The following is a 25,858-nucleotide window of genomic DNA, read 5'->3' as shown; positions in this document are numbered from 1 at the left end:
TATAATTATTTTATCTATTTTATAGATCTACAGAGAGAGAAAAAGCACCTGTTAATAAGTTACAACAAAAACTCCTGTTCAGACAAAACAATGCTTGTATCCCCTCACAGGCTGTTTACCTGTTGTTGTATTGTTACTGTATTAGTATCAAATTGAAACAGGCTGTACAATTTTACCTTTCCTTTTCCTTTGAAATGTTCTTCCCTTTATTTTAGAGTTCCTCCTCTTTTAATTTTAATGTATCTTTCTTCTTCACATGCTGTTTTTATGACTCATTGGGCATAGGTTTTTTTTGTTTGTTTTTTGTTTTGTTTTTTTAAGTGAATGACAGCTGTACTGTATGGGAACTGAAGCTCTAGGAGTGATGCTGTTGTTAACACCTTCTCCTTGGAAACTGTGCAGTACATCCACAGTACTCTCAATATCCAATCATAATAAGAAGACAAATGGGATTCCCAAATAGCAATGAAAATGAAAAGAATAGCAGTAATAGAAGTAATCAAATCGAATAAACTTTAAAGGAAATTTTTCCATATTGCTCCCTTTTCTGATTTTGTCTAAAAGTAATTGCAAAAAAAGAGATAAATAATAATCTCATCTGATCATTTTAAGCAATAGATATTCAACAGTTTTGCTTCAGTGCTGCTTAGGACTTGCAAAGATGTAGTTGGCTTCAGAGTTGTGCATCCAAGGGCTATAGGTTTTATTGGAGCTTTGTCTACCCTAAGTGAAAAGGTGTTCCAAAAAACTGCTAGCTGGAAGGCTTTGTTCTTACAGTTCCTGTACATTGCCTATTCTACACACCACAGCCATCCAAGCTCTTTCCAAGGTTTGTTTTTTTCCTGTTGGTTGCAACATTTGGGATGAACTCTTTAGCTCAGGCCTCATCCAGACAGTACAGGAATCCACAATTGCTATAGCTTCACCATTTTAGTTTGTTCCTTTAATTTCATCCCATGATTTGGAAATTTCCCAGAAGTTGCTGCTTTCAGCCTCAGTGCTTATCTTTATAAATTAGGTGCTTCAGCAGTCCCATTGTGCTTTGGTTCCTCCACAGTTGCAAAGCATGCTGTTTATGGATCTGCAAAAATAGTTTGGTCAAAAAACAATGTTGCTATGTTAAACAGTAGAAAAGACAAATGCAATGATTAATAATTTCATGCACTCATTATCTTTTCAACAGTTTCTTTGTTTAATATTTATACCTATCCTATAGGTATGCTTGCTGAATATATGAGTGAAGTTAGAGGACTAGATGGCCGAAGAGAAAAAGGATGCTCACTTCTTACTGTGATACTAATTTGTTAATGTCTGATAAATGTGGAGGCTTCTGATTTTTATCTCTCTCTTAAATTATCAGCTTTTAGCCTGAGAGAGAGATGTGATTCTGTCACTGTAAGAAAGCTACATGGGCAGTAGGTCAAAAATAAATTGTTAAAAATAATATATTTGAAAAACTTACTTTTTTCCCCACCATGTTGTTCTCACAGCTCAACTCATCTCACATGCTGCATTTCTCCACTCCGAGAATTTCAAGTCCCATCCTCCGCACCCTGAGCCCTATTGCCCATCTATCCTCCCACTCGGACCCTAAGAAAGAGGCTGGGTTACCCAGGAGTCAATCAGCAGAGAGCCATTCCTCCTCTTCCCGCTCAACTGGCCGTAGGCAACTTCCTGTCATTCCCAGTGGCAACAAGTTTCCCCCTGTCATTCGCATCTCAAAATCACAACTCCAACAGGTGAATAAGTCTTCGTCTTCATAAAAGCAACTGCACTGTATCAGTCATTTGCTAAGTTGTATGGTTCGTAGGTGCTTTGCAAAGCACAGTAATATGGAAGTGCTAATCGTGCTGCTATAAAATTTCTCTTGTGAAAGCATATTGAGAAGATCTATTAAAGGAGCACTCAGTGTACTTCATCAAAGAACAGAGTCAGAAACATTTCCTGAGAAAGATAAGTTACCACCACCTAAAGAGGTAAAAATAGAGTCAGAAATACTTGCTAGTCTTTCAGAGAACAGGACAGTTAGAAACATCTAGTGGTTATTTCTTCTGGAGAGGATATAGGCAAGATCACTTAGGGATCTGTTGTTTGGGAAGTCATGATCAGGAGGTCCTGTAGATCTGCCGTTACTGGTGAGGATAGATTCAGGTTCCTCCAAGGGATTTTTAGTGGGAAAAGATGGGAGCATAAATCAAGAAGTGGATTCTTGGTTTAAAAAATAAAACCAAGAACTCTCCATTTGTGAAAATAGGATCATTTAGGAACATCTGATGAATTGTAGGGGGGGGGAATATACAATTTGTCCCTCCTGGAAGGCTTTCAGTGGAGAAAAATAGGATCAGGAACCACATGTGTGCTTTCTTTGGGTATCTGTAACACTTAATAATCTAAAAACATTCCATTGCTTCCAGGGGATAAAATAATGTTGGGACCAATCAATGAGAATCGCTATTGGCAAAGTTAATAGGGAAACTTGTGTCCTCATTCTGTGCTATGTCCAATTTTTGCAGCTTCTTTCCAGTAAAAAAGAGATTAGAATTCAGAATGATACTTTGTGTCTCATAATTTATGTTGTGGTTACAAAGATGTTATTTGAGATTTGCCGAGCAGCTTCAGCTTGCAATGACTATTAAAGCAGTGTGACATAACATTGATTACACATAGATCCAAACGTCTCATCATTCACCATTACACCATAAATGTTTAATCTAGTCTAAAAAGAATTTCCACATTGTCTTCTGTTTTCTGCATATTTATTATTATAAATAGCATATATCTAATGTTTGTTTTTTTTCTATGAAGTGTGCACAAATATATTGATTTGTTTAATGGTTAGCTTCTCACAGTACTTTAATAGGATCGATGGCTGGTGATGACAAACAGTGCGGTAGGTATAATTATGTCAGAATTTTGTCAGCTAATCCAATAATCAGTGTTTTCTCTCCAGCACCAAGCTTTTTTTCATCTCCATATAGAATGCTAGCCCCTCTTCCCAGCTGGACCCCAGGTACTTGGAAATGGGCAAATGTGCTGTCGGTTAGAAAGTGCCGGTACTAGATACGTGGTATTGTGAAACACATGGGAAGCCAGAATATCCAGTTCCTCATGGTGGTTGAACTGTATTTACTAGGATATGAAAATGTTAGAGAAATAAACTCATTAAAAATTATGCTTTAATGCTATAATGTTTCTTAGAGTTGCTTTTATCCCAGGATGCAGATTGGCCTAATTTTCTTAAATGTGCGTGCACAGTTTAGCTTCAGTTTTTTCCATCACAGATATAAAGTATTGCAAGTACAGTTAGCAAATTGGTCAGGCTGGCTCTCAGGTGAAGGAGGAAACTCTTTTCTCCTTGTAGTGAAGCTCTGTTAGAGTCCTGCTAGCAGCAACCATGTTTAGACACAGTTGTAGCTAAAATGGTTGTTATCCCTTTGTGGACAGGGATGTAGGCCTCCCTCTAGATCGTAGCGAAACGGTGTAAGAATTATGCTTAAATAAGGGTTTTCCCAGAAAGTTGCTAATATAGTTTCCTTGGATAAGAGTAGATCAGGTTTAATCATGATAGAAACTGTAAGGATTTAGTCTAGCTCACAGCTGATAAGTTTCTGTCCATGAGTAGATTTAGTCTTTTTGCAAAGCAGGAAAGGTGCATTGAAACTAAACTACCTCCTTTCATGAAAGAGACACTGCCAATTTAAAAAAGACAATTTTCAGACAAAAGTGTTAATCTGCTGTGTCACCTAATGTAAATGAAAGAAATTAGGAAGGGGGGAAATGTCTCTATTTTTTCATTTTTTTTTTTACTTTGTGCATTTGACAACACTTGTGATCAGATTTTCACAATAGCTCAGCACAAAGCAGCTCTCATTGGTGGTTGCTTCTGGGCTCTTTTGAAAATGTGGCCACTAGCATCTATTCACCAATAAAAGTTTCATTGTTGACAAATAAACTGTTTGTCAGTTTCCCCTGTTTGTGTGGGTAGGCAGTAGAGGAGAGAGAAAAATTCTCAGAATAGGAAAATGTGATTTTAAAATCAGACATTTGCAGGGAGATCCAAAGACACACATAATACCCGCAATTAGGGTGACCAGCTGTCCCAATTTTGTAGGGACAGTCCTAATTACTGGTCTTTTTCTTATATAGGCTCCTATTACCCCCAACCCCCATCCTGATTTTTCACATTTGCTATCTGGTCACCCTACCTGCAATTACCTTATTTTTTTAATTAAGTGGGTTTCAGATTGGTGGTATCCTTTTATAAACAGTTGTGGCCAACAAACTGTCCTCTATTGCAGACAGGTCTTTAGAAAGTTCTCTTGCTTGTTTAATGTGTCCAGGTGATGCATGCAACTATTTGGCATGTTGAAATGTAGTGCTGCAGGGTTTGTTTTTTGGTTGTTTATTTTTTTTAATTCTGGAAAATGGAGAAGCTCTTCCGACACTTTTATCACACCTGTCTTTGGTGCAATGAAAAATTCAGATTTACAGCATGTTAAGTTAGCTATGCCAGGATAGAGGCTTTCCAAGTTGTAAATTAATGAAGAAACAATTAAGGGCAACAAGACAGTTAGTGTGAGCTTGTTAATTTTTTATAAGTGTGACAGGTTTGGGCCCTTTGGGGTGTCACCTGATGTGCTGGGATGCCACTGAGTCAGCCTGTTCTGCCAGCCTGGGTCCCCTTTACCTGGCCTTGCTGGGTTAGGCTCACAATCTTCTTTCAGCCAAGCACACAAGCAGGGCCCCCAGAGAGACAGAGATCCACTTTGGAAAAATTCAGCCCTAGGGGCTTGCTCCAACACTCTGGTGCCCACTCCCTTTATGGGGTACAAACCCAAAGGTTTTATGAAATTTGCTCCCTCCCTCAATGTGGAGGGAGATATGCACAACGTCTTGTGTCCCCCCCCCACTAGAAATTACATAAACTAGGTTCTATTATAAACAAGAAATAAATGTATTAACTGCAAAAGGTGAATTTTAAGTGAATATAAGAGATAACAGAACAAAGCAGATTGCTTCCAAATAAAGCAATATGTAAACTAAGCTCAATATACTTAAGAAACAGGTTACAAAATGTACCCCAAATGTTATTTTAAGCAGGTTGCAAAGTTTTTGTGGTGCAAAGTTCCAGTTATATTTCTTTTCAGACTGGATCCCTGTCTCAGTCTCAGTCTGGATTCCCCCCCTGCCTTCACTTCAGGTGGCTTTAGCGGTCTTTCTTTTTGGGGAGACAGGTCATGGAGCGGAGGAGTTCTGTTTGCCTTCCTCCCCACCCTTAAATAGGATTTACATAAAGCGGGAATCCTTTGTTTTCCAAACTTGACACCCCCCTTCCCTTCGAGTGGAAACTTACAAGAAGTCCCAGGTAATGTTTAGTGTTAGGTGACAAGACCACCTGACTCTGTAGTATCACAGCATTCATGAGTCAGTAGCAGCATGGAGCCTCCGCAGGAAGGCCAAGCCGCCCTGTCTGGCTTTTCCATTGTTGTACCTGAAGTGTTAGCAGTGGGCGTCACCCAAAGTAGCATAGTTGAAATACAGATACATAGTCAATATTCCCAACTTCAAATACGGATATGATACAGGCATACAAATTGGATAATCACATTCAGTAAATCATAACCTTTCCAATGATATCTTACAAGACCCATCTTGCATAAAGTACATCTCAGTTATGTCATATTCATATCATAAGCATATTTTCATAAAGAATATGGAATGAAACGTTACAATAAGTACTGTACTATCAGCAGTGAAAGCATCCATTTTCAGTGACAAATTCCTCTGGTCCATTTCCCCCAACCTGCAGCTTTCTCTAATGGCAGCACAAGGTCAGAGTGAAGATTAGCAGAGTAAATAGTAAAAGTAACAGCACTTACATACAGCATTACTAGCTTTCTGTGTAGAAGGACAAGCCAAATATAGGAGGAAATGTATGTGTACCTAGTGGTAGAGTTTAAAAAAAAAAAGCATTATATAAAATGATGTTTTATTTTTTTACTGATATTTATAGTTCCTTAAACCCACAGTCCTTCCAAGACCTCAGTATCTGAGGGAGCAAAATTCCACACCTGCACATCTAGCCATCCTATCTGTCCCTATTGTAATCAGTTTTAATGCCAGTCCCCAATCACTTCCAAAATAATTGTCATGTGGTACATATTCTTTGCATCATAAATCCATTATTATAGGTAGGGGGAAGGCTGGGCCAGGAAGTGAAATGATATATGGAGCTTTTCAACTCTAGTTTGCTAGTCTACCTTGGTAGCCAAAAATTGTTACCATCTGATGGTTCATTTAGGCCCAGATTTGTAAGGGTATTTAGTCATTGCTGCGGTCAGCGTTGCAATGCTTAAGTGATTTAGGAGCATGTCTCATTTTAATGAGATTTAGGCACTTAGGAATCTAAATCCTGTTGACATATGTGAAATGAGTAGGTAGTTATGGTCCTGTGCTTAGTGGCCTAATACATCATAAAACCATTATTCTGCCTGTTACTGATTGATACACTTGTTGGCAGCTTCAGCCGAGATGCCAAGGACTGTCAGACTTAAAAAAAAATCACATTTCTGTCTGAAAATATTTTACCTTCTGTTGTTACAATTAACACCTAAGATCACTAAAACTGAAAGAGATTGGACAATTTTTTTCTGCTTTTAGTTTGTTTACTTTGTGAATTTACTAGCACTTTCTGCATAGTCAGTTCTTCCCCTGTTGTGTGTGTAAGTTTTTCACTCAACAAAAGGAGTGAGAAATCATTTTTAAAAATAGGAGAAAAGCAGTGTTTTCCCCTGGAATTGAAATTGGAGGGGTGTTCGAATTTACAGGGGTGGGGGTCAGGGCCAATGAGGGGTGAGACCGTAAGGGTGAAGGTGGGCTATATGGCACCATGGTAAAAACTGAAAAATGTTTCATGACCATTTTATTGGATTTAACTCATGTTTTAAAATCATCACACAGATTAAAGTTGGCTACTCAAGCCTTCTATGAAGCACAGCATCTACATATTTCTTGGTTTCTTGTTATAATTTTGCACAACTCTGTTAATGAACTTCTTGAATGCAATGCATTCATCTTTGGTGGCTTCTCGTGTGTCCGGTACTTCCATTCCTTCAATTAATATGCTCATTAGATCATTCACATGATCAGGCAGAAGGCCACTTCTTTCAGAGCACAAATTTCTATTCAGTGATGAAAAAGAACGCTTGACTGTAGCTGTTGTGACTGGGAGTAGCAAGAGATGAATTCCTACTTCTTTCATCCCAGGAAACATAGCATAAAGATTGGGTTGAGCCACTAGTGATGATAAGTCAAATCTTCAATCATTTGTTATATGATATTCCACTCTCTGTTCAAATTCTCTATTCTGTTCTGAGCATATGGCAGCCCCATTGCTGGTAGTGCCTCACTCCACTCAACTGTCGGTGTTTTATAGGACAGCGATCTGTAAAAGCTACGTAGAGGTTGAGTAGAATCTAGAAGTCGCTGTTGTAAATTTTTAAGAATCAAGTCTGTGTACTCTTTTCAGTTGTCTTAACAAACACTTCTTGTCCTCTTCACTTAAAGATTCAATATAAATGCCTTTATTAGTCAACTTCTTGACTGAAGTCTTTGCTTCTTCCAGTACTTTTTCAATGGACAGCTCTCTGATTGATCCAAATGTAGCTTCTATTGCTGGGCAAAGATCTACTACTGTTGTAGCAGATGCCTGGATGGCATTGTTTAATGACCCAAATGGTTTCAAGAATAGACTTACAAGAGAGAGAATGGAAATAGTCTTTTCTGAACGTAGTAGCAAAAGTAATCCACCAGCCTCACTACTTAGATCCATCCCATCTTGGTAGATACTTTCCAAAGCCAGTAATAACGGCTGGAGTAATTTTAAGACAATAGCCAAGGATCACTCATGAGAAAGCCAGAGGATTTTCCCAGGTTTGACTAATTTGAACTTTGGTCCCAGTGTATCTTCTATATTTTCCAAGATATTCAGTCCTTTTGGACTCTTGCTGAAAAAAAAATATAATGAAGACATTACATTTATAGCTTTTAAAATGTCTTTTGAAGAGTCTGCAGCTCGTACTAGTGCTAGTTGGAGTAGATGGCCTCTGCAGTGTGTGTCGGAGAGATTAGGGTTACACTTTCCTCTGAAACAAACTTGTACTCCTCCATGTCTTCCAGAGGAGTTTGCAGCTCCATCAAATGCACAAGCAGCCAACTACTTGGGGTCCAGTTGACAAGCATTTAACTCTTCTAAGATATGGGTTGTCACAGATGCAGCTGATGTGTCTTCTATAACTTGAACATCTAGAAATGCATCTACTGGCCTACAACTGACATCAAGATAATGTACACAATGACTTGATGCCGATTTGCAACAGCGCATTCATCAGCCATGTATGCAAATTTTTTGAATGTGGTGAGAGAGTTCTTCACTTTTTCAACTGTTGAGTCTTTCACTGTTGCACCACATGCTTCTAGCCAGTTAGTTGAGTTTCTTGCAGAAAGAGAGTGAGCATTTACTGGTCTTGTTCAGAACCAGTGTTCAACTTCAGGATGAACAAGTAACAATGCACTTAACATTGGCCTCCAGTTTGTAGTGTGTGGTATCTCTTGCTTAAATAGAAAGTATGATGCCACAGCCATGTTTGTTTGCATGAACTGTGTTGTGTCTCCAGCATTCTTAACAGCCTCATTAACACTCACCGGTGCTGTCCTTGGTCAGTGGAGACTCAGAGTTCAGAGGTGCTTTCACATGAGTTCACCTCCCAGGTGGGGAGCAAGAGGGCACCTTGCTCATTCCTTCAGCTTCTCACTGTTCACTCTGGCCACTGTTGTTGGTTGTGCCACTGCTTCGTTGCCAATGGCCCTGCGCTGTTATCTTCTGCTGCCACTGTGACGTCTGCGAGTTGGTCTCCTAAAGTTCCACCCAGCTCTCAGTGATTTTAGCTGAGCTCTCAGTGGGGGCCGTCTCTTCCACAGAAATATTGTCTCACAGCAGATCTAAGCACTTAGACCTGATTATCAGTGATTTCAGCTGTAGTGGTCACTTAACAAAACAAAAGACTATCTATGGAGCCTAAACAGCAATGTCTGTAAACAGTGGAGAAGGGCAGGTCAAATAGTACTTGTGACTCAGGCAGGCCATCGAGCAAAACACAAGTCCTCACCCTCTTTCTTGATGCCCTCAGTCAGCACAGGCTAAGTACAGTTCTACTGCCCTTTACTCATAAAATAAGAATAACAACATTTCATTACCCCTCCCCTCCCATATTAAGTGATTTGTAGCCCAACTCCAGCCAAAATCTGTCACTTGGACAACACAGCTCTTTTTGCTGGATACCTAGGTAGACTAGGTGTGAATGTAAATACAATCTGGTCCTGAAGCCAGGGGTGGCTCTAGACGTTTCGCCGCCCCAAGCACGGCGGCATGCTGCGGGGGGCGCTCTGCCAGTCACCGGTCCCGTGGCTCCGGTGGACCTCCCGCAGGCATGCCTGCGGAGGGTCCGCTGGTCCCGCGGCTCCACTGAAGCCGCGGGACCAGCGGACCCTTCGCAGGCACGCCTGCGGGAGGTCCATCGGAGCCCTGCCTGCCGCCCTCTTGGCGACCGGCAGAGCGCCCCCCGCGGCATGTCGCCCCAACCTCGCGCTTGGCGTGCTGGGGCCTGGAGCCGCCCCTGCCTGAAGCCTTTCCCCCCAGCCCCCAGCTCATCACTAGCTGCCAGGGAGAGCTCATTTAGACTTCGCTTAGAAATCATAATTTGAAAATATTAGGTTGGCGAACATCACCAAAATGAATGCACTGACGTTGTCATAAAAAACAGCTGTATAAGGAAGCGAGTCTATGTTCATACTTTTCAAATCTATTATACTTTTTCAGGTACATTATTTTATGATACACACTTTAAAAGCATATAAAGTGTATTAATGTTTCAATTTCAATTCAAATTTCCAAATAATCACTAAATTGGCAACACTGCATGTAACTAGTTCATAAAACTGGTGTGTGTGTGTGTGTGTGGGTGTGTGTGTGTGTGTAGGGAAATTGCTGATGTGGTAAAACCACAAAAAATGGCAGGGGGGTTAGGTGGAGATGTCTGGTACCTTAAACTATACCTAATTTTTGCAAACTGACTCAATTTCAAGTTGTTAGTAGTAGTAGTAGTAGTGTATAGGAATACAACCCTATTCTTATACATGGACTTAGTTGGGTCCAAAAGGACACTGTTTACTACATATACGCAAACATTCAAGATCTAAGTACAAGCTCTGACCAGTTTTTGACAACTTCTAAAACACTGAACATGATGAGTGCCACTAGAGGGCTCAAAAACTATTTAGAGGGATACTACCCATTCCTATACACTACAGTAGTCCTGATATTTTTATTACAGTAGCACCTAGAAGACCAAAACAGAATCAGAGCCCCACTGTGGAAAATACAATATAAATATTTTTGAAGACAAGGTCCTGTCCCTGAAGAGCTTGCAATCGAAGAAAGTTGATAGTGTTCCTCTAAACATGGAGCTTTATACGTGATAGTGATCACCTGTGTTATAATATGACTTGATCTTGCCAGCATGGTTGGGACCACCTAACCATGTTATAACTATGTCAAAAAGCTATGCTCTGCCCCTGGCCTTGTATCCACAGAGGCAAAGCCATGCTACATTATAGTTGGGCCTCTAAAATGTTTAAGCGCTGTGCATATATACACATTTTGTATTGCAGACTGGATCATATAGTAATTTACCATTGAGGTAGGAGGAACTGGGCTCTAATCACATCTCTAAAGGCTTGTGAATGGTGGGGAGAAGTTAAGAAAACAACAACAAAAATACCTTCCCATTTTGAAATTGGTGGAAGCCCTAGTGTAGACAAGACTCCTGCCTCCTGAATCATCTTCTGAAAAGGACATTGACTAAACATGGGGGTAAAAATGCAAGAAGCAGCTGAAGCCTTATCTTTATTAGCGCTCCCACTCCTGCTAACATTGGTTCAGCTAATTTAAAAAATAAATAAAAACAGAGAATGAGAGATAAGAGAAAAAGTTGCATCTTGAGAAAGGAAAAAAGAGTATGAGAAACCTATCAATTTCAACAAGCTCCTAAAGATTGTGTCACTTCATATCAGATTTTCAAAGGAGCCTTGATCTAGATTCTTAATTTTCACCTGTAGTTTTGTGTGTACAGTAGTTTTAATGTTACAACACACAGAATGTGTATGCAAACTGCATTTGCATATGCTGATCAAATATCCTGAGATCTGCTTAATTTATGCCTGTAAATGCTGTTTCTCTTCACAAATTCTCCCTTTTTGAGGCACAAAGTAGTTGTGAGCAACAAGTGTAAATTTAATGCCAGTCCTACGACTGGATCCATGAGAGGGTATCACTTTGCAGAGTCCCATTTAATTTAATAGTGATCAATGCACATGAATGGGCCTGCTATCTGATTGAAGGATTTGGGGCCTTACAGACCTCTTTTGGCCCTGTTTTGAAGCTGAAGGTCCATATTTTACATTTTTATAGCACACAGTTAAAACAAAAATACATGTGTAGAGGAGCAATAACAAAAATTAAAAATGAACTCAAACTTACGAGCACCAAAATGTTGGGGTGTTTAATATCTGAACCAGGATCTGAAGTTTGCAAATGGCTTCTACCTTTATATTTGACCTAACCACATCTCCAGATCTGAAAAATCTTAAACCTTTTGGAAGGCATTCAAAATCCAACCCCAAGTTTGCTGCTTGAAACCAGCACTATTAATGTATAAAAGCAGTTTTCATGTGATTGAGTGCCAGGGTATGTGTGCACTCTCATGACAAATTAAAACTAGAGTTAATGGGGTCCCTCTCTGGGTTTAAAAAAAAACAGAACAATTAATTTTTTTAATCTTCCAAAACAGATATCCAGTTTGGAAAAGTGTAGCTCTTTAGAAATGAGCTATAGTATAGCCTTGGAAAGGAAAATCTGAATAGTGTTATCTTATGCTTTTAATGTTTCTGATAATTATAGATTTAACTGCTGGAGAAGGAACTAATAAATTGCTTAACTTCAGCCGTATATTTTGTATATAATGAAACCATCTCAGAACTAGGGAAAATATATATATTGATACAATCCACACTCACTGCAGTTACTACTCAACTTGTTTAAGAATCCAGCTATATAAGTAATATGTGTTTTAAGCAAGCTAGCACCAATGATTTCGCATTTAAAGTAAAGTAAACCTTTTAATTTCAAATGGACAGCGTCTTATATTTCAGCTGTAAAGCCTCTGTGTGTGATTGAGTTAAAATATATTATTTTATAATTTTCAGTGTCTTATTTTACTTAGGTTGCTTCTTAATTAGAAAGGCAGAGTATATAGGTAAGAGTTATGAAAAACCTTCCTTTGGGAACTAATTAACATCTTACTGGAAGTTATTAGCTATTGTGTAAAATCTAGATTTAAAAACAGTTAATAATATATGGTACTAAAAGTGTGATCTGCAGTTGCCCATCAGTTGATTTTGCAACAGAATCCAAGATCTTGTTTATGAAGCCAGTAGATTCTAACTTTCTAGAAGGAAAAGCAATGACTTGGCCATCCTTCTGGCTATATTATAGTCTCTACCTCAGTCATTGTTACAGAGGGATGAAAGCAACCATGAAGAGAGAGGAATTTGGCGACTATAGAGGTGAAAATGGAAGGCTGAAATTTTGAAGGTGAAAGAAGCTTAGGATACCATCCTTTCAGGCCTTTTGAAATTAGGGTCAAGTGAAACCCTGGACTTGTATGTTTGGAGACATGTCCACTGCACTCAAGAAAAATATTTCTTTTACCATCATTCTGTGACAGCAGGAGATCCTGTAATACTATTATAAATGCAACTGCTTCCCAGTTCTCCATTAACAGTAAATAAATGCTGTGCCCATTCTATAATTTTTAATACATTTTCCAGAAAAATATTCTAATTTTGTGAGCATCTCATGTAGTTATATGGATACCTATTAACCACTTGTTATAATGATGTAACTAATATTCTCTGAAAACAGTTACTCATTTCATCCATTTAAAGTGCATTTATATTAGGTCACACCACAAAAGCTTCCTTAATCTAGAGTTAAGATTGTACATTTGTATCAATAACTAAAGGGAGAAAGCACCTTAAAAGAACATTGCTGTTTTCAAACCACAACAACTGTAAACTCAGAAAATTTTACCTTCAGGTAAATCTATAAAAATACCCTTCCCCCACAGCTCCCACCACCCAATATATTAGAAAATATGGAAGTACAGAGCTATCACAAACACTCTTTACATTCCCTCCTCTCACTCTGTGATCCCTCTGTGTAAAATAGATGTATAAAGAAATAGGGTGTAACCTGGCAGAAGGGAGAAATCAGAACACAGTTGCTCAGAACAGCTTGTTCCTCTCTCCAAAAAGGTGTAACTGAGGCTAGATAAACCTACAGTTTAAAGTTACTTCTGCTCTGAGTAACATTAATTTATGATGCACAGTATTTGAAATCTCAACAGAGGAGTGTCATGCAGCTGGGATGGAGCAGCAAATTCCAGTATAGCTACTGTGCCAGCAGTGTTGATAGTAGTGCTATATAGTTTAAATGGTGAAAAACAGAGTTAAGGTTACCTGGTGATACCACATGCCCTTCCTTAACTCTGCCCCCCAGAGTTGGCAAGAGCCATGGGAAATTGTCTGCATGCACTCCAGTTGCTTTCAGTGTTTTAGATGTAGATGTTGAGAACAGTGGAGGCAATAGGTGGGACAGGTTGATAGAGGTGTGTTTGTTATACAAGGAGATCTGGGGATATTTTGAGGAGCTTCACTAGCTAGTGCTGACCAGACCTCAAAGAGAAACTGCTGAGCTCCAGTTCATCTGCAAATTTGACACCATCAGCTCAGGACTAAACAAAGACTGTGAATGGCTTGCCAATTACAGAACCAGTTTCTCCTCCCTTGGTTTTCACACTTCAACTGCTAGAACAGGGCCTCATCCTCCCTGATTGATCTGACCTCGTTATCTCTAGCTTGCTTCTTGCTTGCTTACATATACCTGCCCCAGGAAATTTCCACCACTTGCATCCGAAGAAGTGGGTATTCACCCACGAAAGCTCATGCTGCAAAACGTCTGTTAGTCTATAAGGTGCCACAGGATTCTTTGCTGCTTTTACAGAACCAGACTAACACGGCTACCCCTCTGATTCCTGAATTACAGTTATTTCAGGGACTTTACTGATAACTGCCACCACACAACCAAGCTTGTTTTCAGGAGCTTATTGAGGAAGGGAAGCTGATAGGACGGTCCTCCAATCAGCAGTGGATGCAGCAGATACTTCTTCCAGGGCCATAGCTATGCCATAATTATGTGTAGGGAATCTTGGTTCCATTCCTCTGTTTTCCTGAGGGAGGTGCAGAACACTATTGAAGACCTCCCTTAACCAAAAAACAGATGAATAACTACATACCCTCAAGGACTCCAGAGCCACCCTTTATTCACTGGGTATCTACACTCCTGTCCCAAAGTGCAAATTACACCGCCCACCATTCATCCAGTGCTATAGGTCCCCCCATTTCTATCCTCAGAGACCTTGTGAGTCCCCAAGAAAACAGCAAAAGACTCAGATCTTGCTTTCCAGAGCCCCTTTCATAGGCTTCAATGTCACAGATACAATCTCCAGCCAAGTATTTCTGAGGCAAACCCAAGAGCCACCAACTGCTGCACCTACCACCTAATGACCATCCCACCCGCTTTGGGGGTTGTTTAACACTCTTTTCACACACTTGGAGTGTGATAACAAGGGACAAATGGGTGTTGAACATCATCTGCCATGGCTATACAATTGAATTTGTCACAGCACCTCCTCCAGTACGCCCCTCCATGTACCTCTTGAGGGCTTGGCTACACTTACAAATTTGCAGCGCTGCAGCAGGGTGTGAAAACACACCCTCTGCAGCGCTGCAAATTGCGGCGCTACAAAGTGCCAGTGTAGTCAAAGCCCCAGCGCTGGGAGCCGCGCTCCCAGCGCTGTCCGTTATTCCCCACAGGGAGGTGGAGTACGGACAGCGCTGGGAGAGTTTTCTCCCAGCGCTGGCGCTTTGACTACACTTAGCGCTTCAAAGCGCTGCTGCGGCAGCGCTTTGAAATGCAAGTGTATTTGTCTAAGTGCATGTCTAAGGCTACACAACTCTGCACAAGTCCACTCTGGGTTTTTCTGCATCCTCTGCTATCTTAGAATCTCTTTGAGGGTTGGAGAGAAATGTTATCACATTCAGAACAAAATCTCATCAGTCAGCTAAAAGTGTCTCTCAGAAAGACTGAGATTTGGTCAGAAGTATATTCACCACTATGAAATCTGAGTCCTCCTAGGGAAAAAATTGATTCTAAAGGGCTCCCTTTATTCCTGGTGGAAGGAAATTAGGATGAGACACTCCCCTTTCACCCTTCAGTTCACAAAATTATGGAAACACTTCACACATCTCTAAACTTCCCAAGGACTTTTCAGGCCAGTGGTTCTCATCACCTAAACTTGATTCAGATGTTATGTCATGCTCTAAGCCTTGCTTATGGAATCTAATGTCTCACCGCAGAAAAACAAAAGGAGTCAAAACACCAGAAAGATTTTTTATTTGAATGCTTTAAAGTTTTCCATTGCATTTTATTCCTTGCATACTCAGTTCTGCCATCTGCTGGTTGTCAGAGGTATGGCAGGATGAGGAAGTTTCGGGGGGTTGGTTTTTTTTTTAACATCCTTTCCCTGAAAAGTGAGAGGCTTTTTCTGTTTTGTTTTGTTTTTTTCAAGTTGTTAATAACTTTAGTGACTTGATCCATGATTCCCTCTACCTAGCAGCTAACATTCTTATCTTGTCTTCAGTATCTTGCAGGGCTTTGTAGATTAAACTGGGGGGAAGTTATAGCTTCCTAAATCAGGAGATTTTTTAATGAGATTTCAGATGCCAATCTCTCAGAACTTTCAGATAATAAGGATTCTCTTCCAATCCCAGCTTCCCAGTGTGAGAAATCCCAAACTCTCTTTTGCAGGTAAGAGTTATTATTTTCCATCCAGAAATCTACCATGAAGTATGGACCTAAGAAATCCCTGTTGCCCTTTCTAATCTCAGTAAAGGACTTGTAATAAATGCTTCTGATCTGCTTTCATCAAACCCACAGGCACTGGGGATGGACAGTAAGGAGGAAAGATTTCCAATTGGTTGGCTTATGAATTTCCTCACTGAGTTGTATTCTGTCCATGGTGTCCCAGGTTTATATTCTCAAATTCCTCCAGTTTCCTCCTCTCCCCAAGGGTAGTGGCATGTCACCTTCCTCTTTCTTCAGCCAATAAGGAAGGTGACATGCTCTTCAGAGGTGACCCACTTCTTGGAGGTCAGAGCCATCATCTCTGTGCTAAGGGAACAATATTTTCTAGGAATTTGTCAGGTACTTTATAGTCCCCAAAAGAGCTGTGTGGGGGACAGATTTATCCTGGGCCTTAAGCAAAACCAAAATTCAAGATGGAATTCCTCGATTCCACCCTGACTACTAGAGACCAAAAGGATATCTTGCTTCTGTGATGTTAATAAATACTTCCCTCTACATCCTTATAGTCTCATCTGATCTAATAGGTCTAAGGTTTCCTCTGGATAATTGGCTTTTTAAATAATGCATCTTTTCTTTTGGACTGGTGTCAGTTCTGCAATGGGGTATTTAAGACCCACACTGGGACAGAAGGAGTTAGGGACCAGATGACTCGCCCCTGCCACACCTGCAGAGCTTGCTCTAGCTATAGGAGGAGCTTAAAAGGGAGCCAGACTACTCAGAAAGAGGGTGAGGATGGTAGAGGAGGTGAGACCTATCTCATGAGTTCCTGAATAATGATGAAGCTGGAGCCCTGGCTATAGAGAGGTTCTGCCAGTAACAGCTACCCCAGGCCCTACCAGGAAGGGCTAGACTTTCCCTAAGACTAGGGAAACATTTGCTCTAGCTTCTCTAGAGGATCATTGGTAAGGCATTTGACCACACCATGAACCAAGGAAGCAAATGGTAGGAAGTGGCCTTGGGAGGCAGCCCTGAAACACTCTGGGGTGTTTGCTATCACTGCCTCTCACAGGGGTCTGAGTCAGAGCCCAGGGAAGAGGGAGAGCCCAGGCTCCCCTACCAACCACCCTTTTCGTGGAGGGGGCATAAACTCCTTCCCATCTTTCCCCCTGCTCTTGGAGAGAAAGAGAGGATAGAGACATTGTAAGCCCTGTGTCAAGGGCATGGCACCCACAGGGGCTCAGAGGAGGGATGAAGACCCTTTCTTTTGTGGGGAAGTTGAACTATATATATTTTGTTGGACTCTGTTACCTCGGAAGGGGGTGAACTCAACTGATGACCAGCTGGAATGGCTGAATCACTTCCTACCAAAAGTGGACCGCCCCAGTGTTGGAGTGATTGCTGGTGAGGGATGCTGGAAACGGAGGAGAGGTGGAACCCAGGAACCAAACAACTATGCAGCACCACTGATAAACCCAGTCCCCATTACAAGCTCCTTTGGATTTTATTAACACCATGTCTGAAGTTGCAGCTGCCATCTTCAGGAAAGTCTTCTGCATGATCTGCTATTTAAATCACTTGCATATGTGGATAAAGTCTAAAGTCCAAGCTCTGAGGAGAGTCAGTGGGACAATGGCCATTTTTGACTTGGGTTCATGGTGAATCACAAAATGAGTACTTCCTTTCCCTGTGAGCACTTGAGCTATGTGTGTTTGCTGATGAGCTCAAGGAAGGATATTTCCATTCAAGGAGAGAATTGTGCAGCTATAAATCATTTAGCAGTTCTAATTCTATGGTCCTGCTCAGTCATCCAGAGAGCTGTTCTCTCCTTTCTCAGCATTATGGTATTCTGTCACATATTGCTCTTAACTGCTCCACGGTTCTTCAACAACCAGCACTTCCTGCCTCCTGGGCCTAGGGAGAATATCTGGACTATCCAGTAGAAATCTGAAAGAACATGAAGCTCTCTCTTCTCTGGTGGCAAAACCAATAGGATCTGTTGAAAGGCTTCCCATTTCAAGGACAAAGCAGGCTTCACATCACAGCCAATGTAGCCTGACAGTACAATTCTGTTGACTCAGAGAGCACGCTCAAAGAGAGAAGATTTTTCCACATAAACAGACTTGAACTAAGGATGGTTAAAATATCACTGCTGTCCTTTTGGAAATTGATAAAGGAAAGAGTATTCTCATAAAAATAGACAACACAATTATGGTTATCTCTCACAGGGGCACAACAACCCAAGTCTTCTAGGAGAATGCCATCTTTCTCTTCAGATAAATGGAAGAGTACTCAGTAAAAGCTCTCTGGATCCCAGGTGACTTGAATTGCCAAGGAGACCGCTTGTTAGGTCAAAAATGTCATCAAGGGATTGGTCTCTTCAGATAGAATTTTTTCACAAGATTTCTGTCATCAGCAAAACAAACTATTAAGCTGTTTTCATTTCTATGGCATGTATCCATTTCTAGGGCCTCTACAGTCTTGACACATTTGCCATTCCATGGAACACCAACTTTGTTTATGACTTCCTCCTGTATTGCTTGCTTGGAAAATACTTAAAAATAAAAAGACAATTCTTCACTGGACCCAATTGATTCTTTTGGCTTTGGAGAGGCCACATAGGACCTTCTTTACTGATCTTCTGAGTCTATCTCTCAGGTGGCTCAGTTCCCTCTCCTCTTGTGTCCAGATCTGCTAAAATATAGACAAATATTGCACCCAAATCCAGATGCCCTAAATCTCACAGCCTGCTTTGTGACAGGGCACTTCTGAATGTGTTGAGGATTTCTGATAAGGTAATTCAAACTATGCTCCTCTCTCACGAGAGCAGATCCTCCATTGCCTGCTATTTAGTATAGTCTATTTTATCAGCATGGTGTAGGGCTAGAGGGTTTAATCCAAGAAGGCCAGGGTCCCATTTGTCTTAGACTTCTTTCAAGAGGGTTTTCATAAGAGTTTAGCTCCTAGTTCCTTAGAGGTACAGACATCAGTTCTTAGTGCCTTAAGGAACTGCATGCATGGAGGAGGGGGGAGGTTCCTTCTTCTAGTATCTTGGGTCCTCACAAAAATCTACTTTTTTTTAGTTCCTCTGAGGTCTTGTAGCCCTTTTGAGTTTTTTAAAAATTATATGAGAGCCTCTGATGCATCCTTTTTAACATTGTTGTCATTCAGCTTGCACTTCCTGAACCTTAAGGCAGTGGTTTTGACAGCAATCATCTTTGCTTAGAAGGTATAGCCGGGGACAGCAGCTCTATTTCAGGCTCCTGCATATTTGATTTAATTTGGACCAGGACATTGTTTGGCCTATCTTCTTTTTCATTTCTAAGAATAAAATTCGGGCAAAACCTACCATAGGAGGGTTCTGAAAATGTACATGACTGAGTTGGATTCTTTTAGAGAGAGTAGATTCATTTTTGGTCCTGCTTGAATGATCTAGGAAAAAACCTCTAAGTGGATCAAAATCTGCTTCCAGAGGAGTGTGCAGAATAACAGAGATCTCTTCTCTCCTCAGGATTAAATCACACTCAGCCTGCACAGTTTTTAGGCCTCCTAGACAGAGAGGAGTAAATAAACTTTTATAAAGTGACCAGATGGCTTTTCCTCCACACCTTTACAAAGGTGGGCTGTATGTTCAGGTGAGCAGCTCCAGTTTTCAGACATAGAATACGTAAAGAAGTGATCCCTTAGAGAGATCAATCAGAGACAGAGAGGGAATGGGGGAGAAAGAATTGTCTCATTTTCTTAACCCTAATGTCCTTTGTTCCTTTTCCTTTACACCCTGAGTGCTTGCTAGGGTATTGTTTAAAATGCAGGATCTGTGCAGTAGTGAACCCAGTCATGGAAAGGCAAATTTTATTCCTACTTCCCCTTCGCTTTTTGAGATTGGATCAGTACAGCATAAATCCCCCCTCCCACCTGAAAGATCCTGGATTTTTCCATGAATCCTGGAGTAAAAAAACGCTTCTTGCTCAAAAATGGAGATAATGTTTCTTTCATATTAAAGACTCAAACTAAGATAAGAGAAGTGAGGACTGTCCCTTAGGGTGTGAATACTCTTTGGCTTGATAGGTTGTCAACATGCCATTCTGATTCAGTCAACAAGAAGAACCCAGGACTGTGCATATTGATCCAGTCATTGGAAGCAAATTAGCAGGTAAACGAGAAAAAAGTTTATCTCTTGCTGCAGAAGGACTCCAGACATCTGAGTGTGGGTTTTCCCTTGCTCCATTGATCCTGGCAAATCCTCTGTAAGAACAGCAGATACAGCTTAATCAGTCCCATTTGGGAATTCTTAGGATGCCTTCTTTGCTGTGCTACTTCCTGCTTTCTCTCCCTCTGCACTCAGTGAAAACCCCATTTTCTCTGCCCTAAAAGTAACAGGAAAAATGCTTGACTCTCATGCTGTCTGTGGAACTACAAAGAACCTGCTTTGCAAATCACTGCTACTCTGAGACCAGCTACACAGTGGTGTATAAAAACCACATTGCAAGCCAGACCTCCCATTTCTAGCTTGCCCAACCCAGCCTCAAGCCCAAATATGGAACAAAGACCCAAAAGTGAGGCACATTAGAAAATCAGTGTAATAAATCTCAGAATGGTGTGGTAATAATTTCCTTAACATAAATGACATTAATTTCTGTAACCTCAGTATCATGATGCAGCATGACTAATGTTCCATATTTTTCCTGTGAATAATTTACATCATCGGTTGGATGTTTGTGTTTGATGAAAGTAAGTTTGACTCTATAATGATGGATGTTTGTTACATGGGACTATTAAGAGGATGTACAAAAGGAGTGAGAGTCTCCATGCAGCTGTTGAATTCAGATTCCCCAGCAGGGTGCATGTCACAATCAAATCCCAGTTTGCTTGTTTTTCACAGAAGTAGATTGAATACCACCAGTATTAAATGCAAAATGTGTTCCTGGGATATAATGGGTGAGTTTGATTTTACCAGCCAATGGTGTTACTATGCTAATTATGCTAAACGCCCTTTGAGCTCTCCAGCACTTTAAGACTATTTCTGCAGCAAGTGCCAGTGAAGTGTGTGATATAAAAATTGCAGATTCGATGGCAACTGTCATCAGCCTCACCTTCCAGCAGAGGTGAATCCAGGAGGCTTTTGTGGCCAGACTCACATTCCATAATCATTTCCACTGCTGATGAACATTACAAGCTCTGACTATATGTCTATACACTATGGTGACTCAGTGGGAACTATCTGCTGCCTTGACCAAAAATCTCACTTCTTTAATCCTAGCCTATGAAATACTATTCATCATCTTCCATCCCTGACTGCAGGGTCTTGTAATTTTTATAGTATAGCTTGTTAAGGATTACTTTTTACTATGAAATTGAATGTGTAAAACTTTTATAAAAATATGCAAAATTGTATAAAAATAACAAACAAAACTTAGTTTACTCCTTAGGCTGGCTCTGTTCTCCAGCAGGGTTCTTGGTGAATGTGACCTTTTCAGCAGAGATAATGCTTGTTTTCACATGCCATACATTTTGGATGGTAGAGAATTTTATTTTCTAGTTCTGTAAATCAAATGTCATTTATGAAATTAGCTGTTACTTTTCCAATATGAACATAATGATTGATGGGAACAATAACACTTTGAACATACAGTAACAAATCTGCATTTTAAAGAATATGATCTGTATAAGATAATATTCCTATCTTTTAATTTTTTCTTTAATTTTCCAATATAGATAACAGTACCCAGACCATCAGTGGCATCCACCCAATCTGTCTCTGAGAGCTTTCATTATGGCCACCAGCTAGAGAAGAGGGACAGAAACACCCATCCTATGGAACACACTGTGGAATTTTCCTCTCCCAAGGAGGATTTGCCTGGATTGGTAGTGACAGAGGGTGCACTTCCCACTAGTACCAGCAGAACAGATCTGGTACTTCAATTAAATCATATCAACCATGAGGTGCTTGAGAGGGAATGGCACGTCAAAGAATGTGTCAGACTCGCAGACTGTGGCCAAAAGGACCTACTTGAACAATGTAGCAGTAGGGAGGAAGAAAAAGAACCTGGAAATCTCGTTGTAGAAACTGAAGAAGGAAGGCTTCCAGTGGTTTCTGAGGATGCCATAAAAATGTCTCACAAAGGGCAGAGTTCTTCTCCACCAGGGAGCTCAAAATTTGTGGAAGGGAAACCTCCAGCTGCTATTGAATCTGCTTATGAATCACAGCCAAGGACTTCCTGCTTGGTGCCAAATTCAGATGCAAACTATGAGGTACTGAAGTCAGCAGCAGCTGAGACATCAGAGGTTTCACCATCAAGAGTCATAGACCTATTTGCTGATAGACAGGAAAGTCAAATAGTAATAATGCAGGAAAATGGTTTCCATGATAATGAAGAAATTGATCATAGTGAAGACTTGGAATGCCACCAGATGGACCTTACTACATTTTTTCACCAGGAGGGCAAAAGAGAGAAAAATACCCCCAGAAATGGAGAGCTGTTCCATTGTGTTTCTGAGAACGAGAGTTCTCATCAATCTAAGAAAGACTTGGTTAGGTTACCCTTTGTAGTCAGACAAAGTCGCATACCAGTTTTAGCACAAGAAATAGACTTGACATCAGAGTCCACTTCTCCTGTTTCAGCAAAGGAAAAGCTTCTCCTAAAGAAGGCCCATCAGACAGATTTGGTCAGGCTACTTGTGGAAAAGAGACAGCTCAAGACTTTCCTTGGTGACCTCTCAAGTGCCTCTGACAAGTCACTGGAGGAAAAAGTGGCAGCTGCTCCTGTACCGTTTTCAGAGGATGACGTCTTATCCTCCTTTTCCAGAGTGACACTGGACTCTCATTTGGGCAAACAATCTGAGGATGGCTCTTTGTCACCAAGTAGCTCTCAGTCCAGAAAGAGCAAGATTCCAAGGCTAGTATCCTGGGCTACCACTGATCAAGTCACCAGTTCAACCTCAGCTCAATTCTTTCCTCGTCCACCCCCAGGAAAACCACCAACTAGGCCTGGGGTAGAAGCCAGGTAATACAGATGAACTAGAAATACATATTTTATTTTAAAATAGCTTTGATCTAGCTTGCAAAGAGTTTTGTGTGATTGTCCAAAACGTTGGTCATTTGTAAACCGATTTATTTTTAAAAATCCTGGATTTGAGTGATCTGACCACAAAAAAGCATTTGAGAAATATCTTAACTGTTTTTTTTAAAAAGCTTTAGCTTTAACACGTCAGTTAGATATTAATAATATCTTGAAGTGTTACAGAAGAATGTGACAGCCTTCCAGTGAACTCTCCAATAGATACAGATAGCCAGAATTTTCAAACCCGGGTTCTTAAAGTTATAGCTATATTTAGACACTTAACTAAAAATGACCTGATTCTCAAAAGTGCTGAACACTCACAAAACCCATTACCAAACAAAGCACTCTTATTTAGAAGCCTAACACTTTGAAAATTTTGATGAACAATATTAGACATAATTGGTTAGGATCAGATCATGACTGATTATGCACAGGAATGAAAAGGAGCACAGAGAGGATTCCAGAAGCTCTGCTTCACCTCTGGACATCTATGCATGGGCAGCCATAATCCTGTTCTGTGTATGAGTAGACTACAAGTATAACAGGAGTGTACGTGTCACCAGTGATGCAATACCCTCTGAAGGAAGGTGTAGTAGGATTACTTTGCCCTCTTCCACACTGACAGATTGCAGCCACAGTGGTAGACAGGGAGTGTACGCTACCCCTCCAAAAAAGGAGTTGATAAGCACCGCCCTTCAGTATGCTCCTTCCAGTATTATCAGCAAAATAAGTATGCATGTATGCACTTTGACACCTCTGTCTAGTACTTATAAAGACATTCTTGTTATGTGTTGGGGCTTACACAAACATGGGTACTGTATCCATTTGAACTGGACACAAACTAAAACCCTAGATCCAGATACCTCTGAACTTTAGGTAAATTCAGATCCAGATGTGAACTCTGCAGCTAAGGCCCATCTCTAGTTTCTACTTATATTATGTTTGTATATATTCATTGTAATGGACAAAGCACAATAAAATGGTGGAAATAATCTCTCTTCATTTCTTTTTAAGATTACGCAGGTACAGAGTTCTAGGGAGCAGCAACTCAGACTCAGACCTTATCTCTCGTCTGGCTCAAATCCTTCAGAATGGATCTCAAAAGCCAAGGAGCTCCACCCAGTGCAAGAGTCCAGGATCACCACATAGCCCAAAAACGCCACCCAAAAGCCCTGTCATCCCTCGACGCAGCCCCAGTGCCTCCCCTAGGAGCTCTTCCTTACCCCGTACAGCCAGTTCTTCACCATCCCGGGCTGGACGGCCCCACCATGACCAGAAGAGTTCATCCCCACACCTTGGGAGGAGTAAATCGCCTCCTAGCCATTCAGGCTCCTCATCCTCTAGGAGGTCCTGCCAACAAGAGCACTTCTGCAGCAAACCAAGCAAGAATGGTCTAAAAGGATCCAACAGCTCCTGCCACCACTCCCCAAATACTAAAACCCCCACAGGAAAGAGCAAATCGGCTAGTAAACTTAGCAGATAGGAACTGAGCCTTGACAGGTGTAAAAGCCTTCTTGTAATTTGATGCATGTTGTGTCTGTGTACTGTGTATTTAAACAAAAAAAACCAAAAACCCAAACAAAAAAATCAGTGTTGAATCCTCGCTTTCAAAAGAGAGAAAATATATGATAAATTATTTGACAAGTCCATAGTGTGTAAATGAGTGGCCAGGCATTGCCTAATGACAGGCAGCAAGCAGATCAGGGAGGGTGGTAGAAGCCAGAGAAGGACAGTCAAAGATGTGTGGAACATTTGAAGTTAAAATTATCTCTAGAGTGAGTGTTTTAATACGGTTTTTTATTTATGTATGGTTTTTATGTTGTGTATTTAGGAGATTTGGCCTAATTATTTAAGGCCTTTCTGAAAGAATATGTAATAGAACGTGAAACATCCGGTTTTATTTCCACAATGATACCACCACCTCTGAGACAGGTACTGCTCAGGCATTTATTTGTAGAATTTTAAATAAGCACATTATTTGGAAGATGATATTTCTAATTTGTGAGTCTTTTCAGTGACAGGCTGTGAACATCTCTTTTTGAGTCATTCGGTGTCCATCCCATCCCCCGCCTCCAATGGCACAGATTCCCCTATCTAAAAAAAAATTACACACTTCACCTGTATACTGATGACATTTTAAAAATAAGTTTTAACGTTTTCTGAGTTTTATAGTGTTATTTTGCAGGGCATTTGTCTTTTGTTAGTATCCAAGAACCTTTAAACATCAGTCATGTTGCATTTTTCCTTCTGGATCCATGGTTCTCCTCTCCAGGCCTGTATTATGTACATTCTGGAGATAGTCATTCCAATCTGAGTGATGGGAGAAAAAAGGAAGAGTCTTCAGGCTGGAGGGTTGTTGCAGACTTACCATATACTGCTGTGTGTATTTGGTCAGAACTATGTAAACCTGTTTGTCTGAGTGCAAAAGAGAGCCTTTGTTACAACAATCATTTTCCTATTAGCTATGGACTACTTACACGTTTATTGACCTTATTCACAATGATGCTGTCTTGACATTAAACCCAAGATAGCAAAGCTGAGAAGGAGTAGAGAGAACTACAAACTCAGATTCATTTTTTACCTTGGAATTTAGGTTAAGTCTAGAAGATGGACTGTACGTATGTTCGCCGTGCTGAAAGGTGAGTACAGAGCCTGTACACTTGCTAGGTTATAGATAAGAGGAATAAAGGCCTTCACTCCCACTTCCTACAGAATCTGAATGAGAATATTTGGCAATATAACCAGAAAGAAAAAAAAA

General features: G+C 40.6%; 1 protein-coding gene across 7 annotated transcripts in view; it reads left to right on the top strand.

Moving 5' to 3' along the window:
* The window catches only part of TTBK2 (tau tubulin kinase 2), a 195,799-nt gene extending 171,174 nt beyond the window's left edge, over window positions 1-24,625 (top strand). For 5 of the 7 annotated variants that reach the window (XM_039536222.1, XM_039536218.1, XM_039536219.1 and 2 more), the window contains 3 exons: window positions 1,491-1,739; window positions 21,755-23,043; window positions 24,115-24,625. In XM_039536222.1, the coding sequence (XP_039392156.1) occupies window positions 1,491-1,739; window positions 21,755-23,043; window positions 24,115-24,583 (2,007 nt within the window). In that variant the 3' untranslated portion in view covers window positions 24,584-24,625. The remainder of the gene's footprint in view (window positions 1-1,490; window positions 1,740-21,754; window positions 23,044-24,114) is intronic. The other 2 variants (XM_039536224.1, XM_039536223.1) reach the window with 1 other exon arrangement.
* The last annotated feature ends 1,233 nt before the right edge of the window (window positions 24,626-25,858 follow it).

Source organism: Mauremys reevesii, linkage group 4 (assembly GCF_016161935.1).
Source record: "Mauremys reevesii isolate NIE-2019 linkage group 4, ASM1616193v1, whole genome shotgun sequence".
NCBI classification, from domain to species: Eukaryota; Metazoa; Chordata; order Testudines; family Geoemydidae; genus Mauremys; species Mauremys reevesii.
This window is presented reverse-complemented; position numbering and strand designations above follow the sequence as displayed.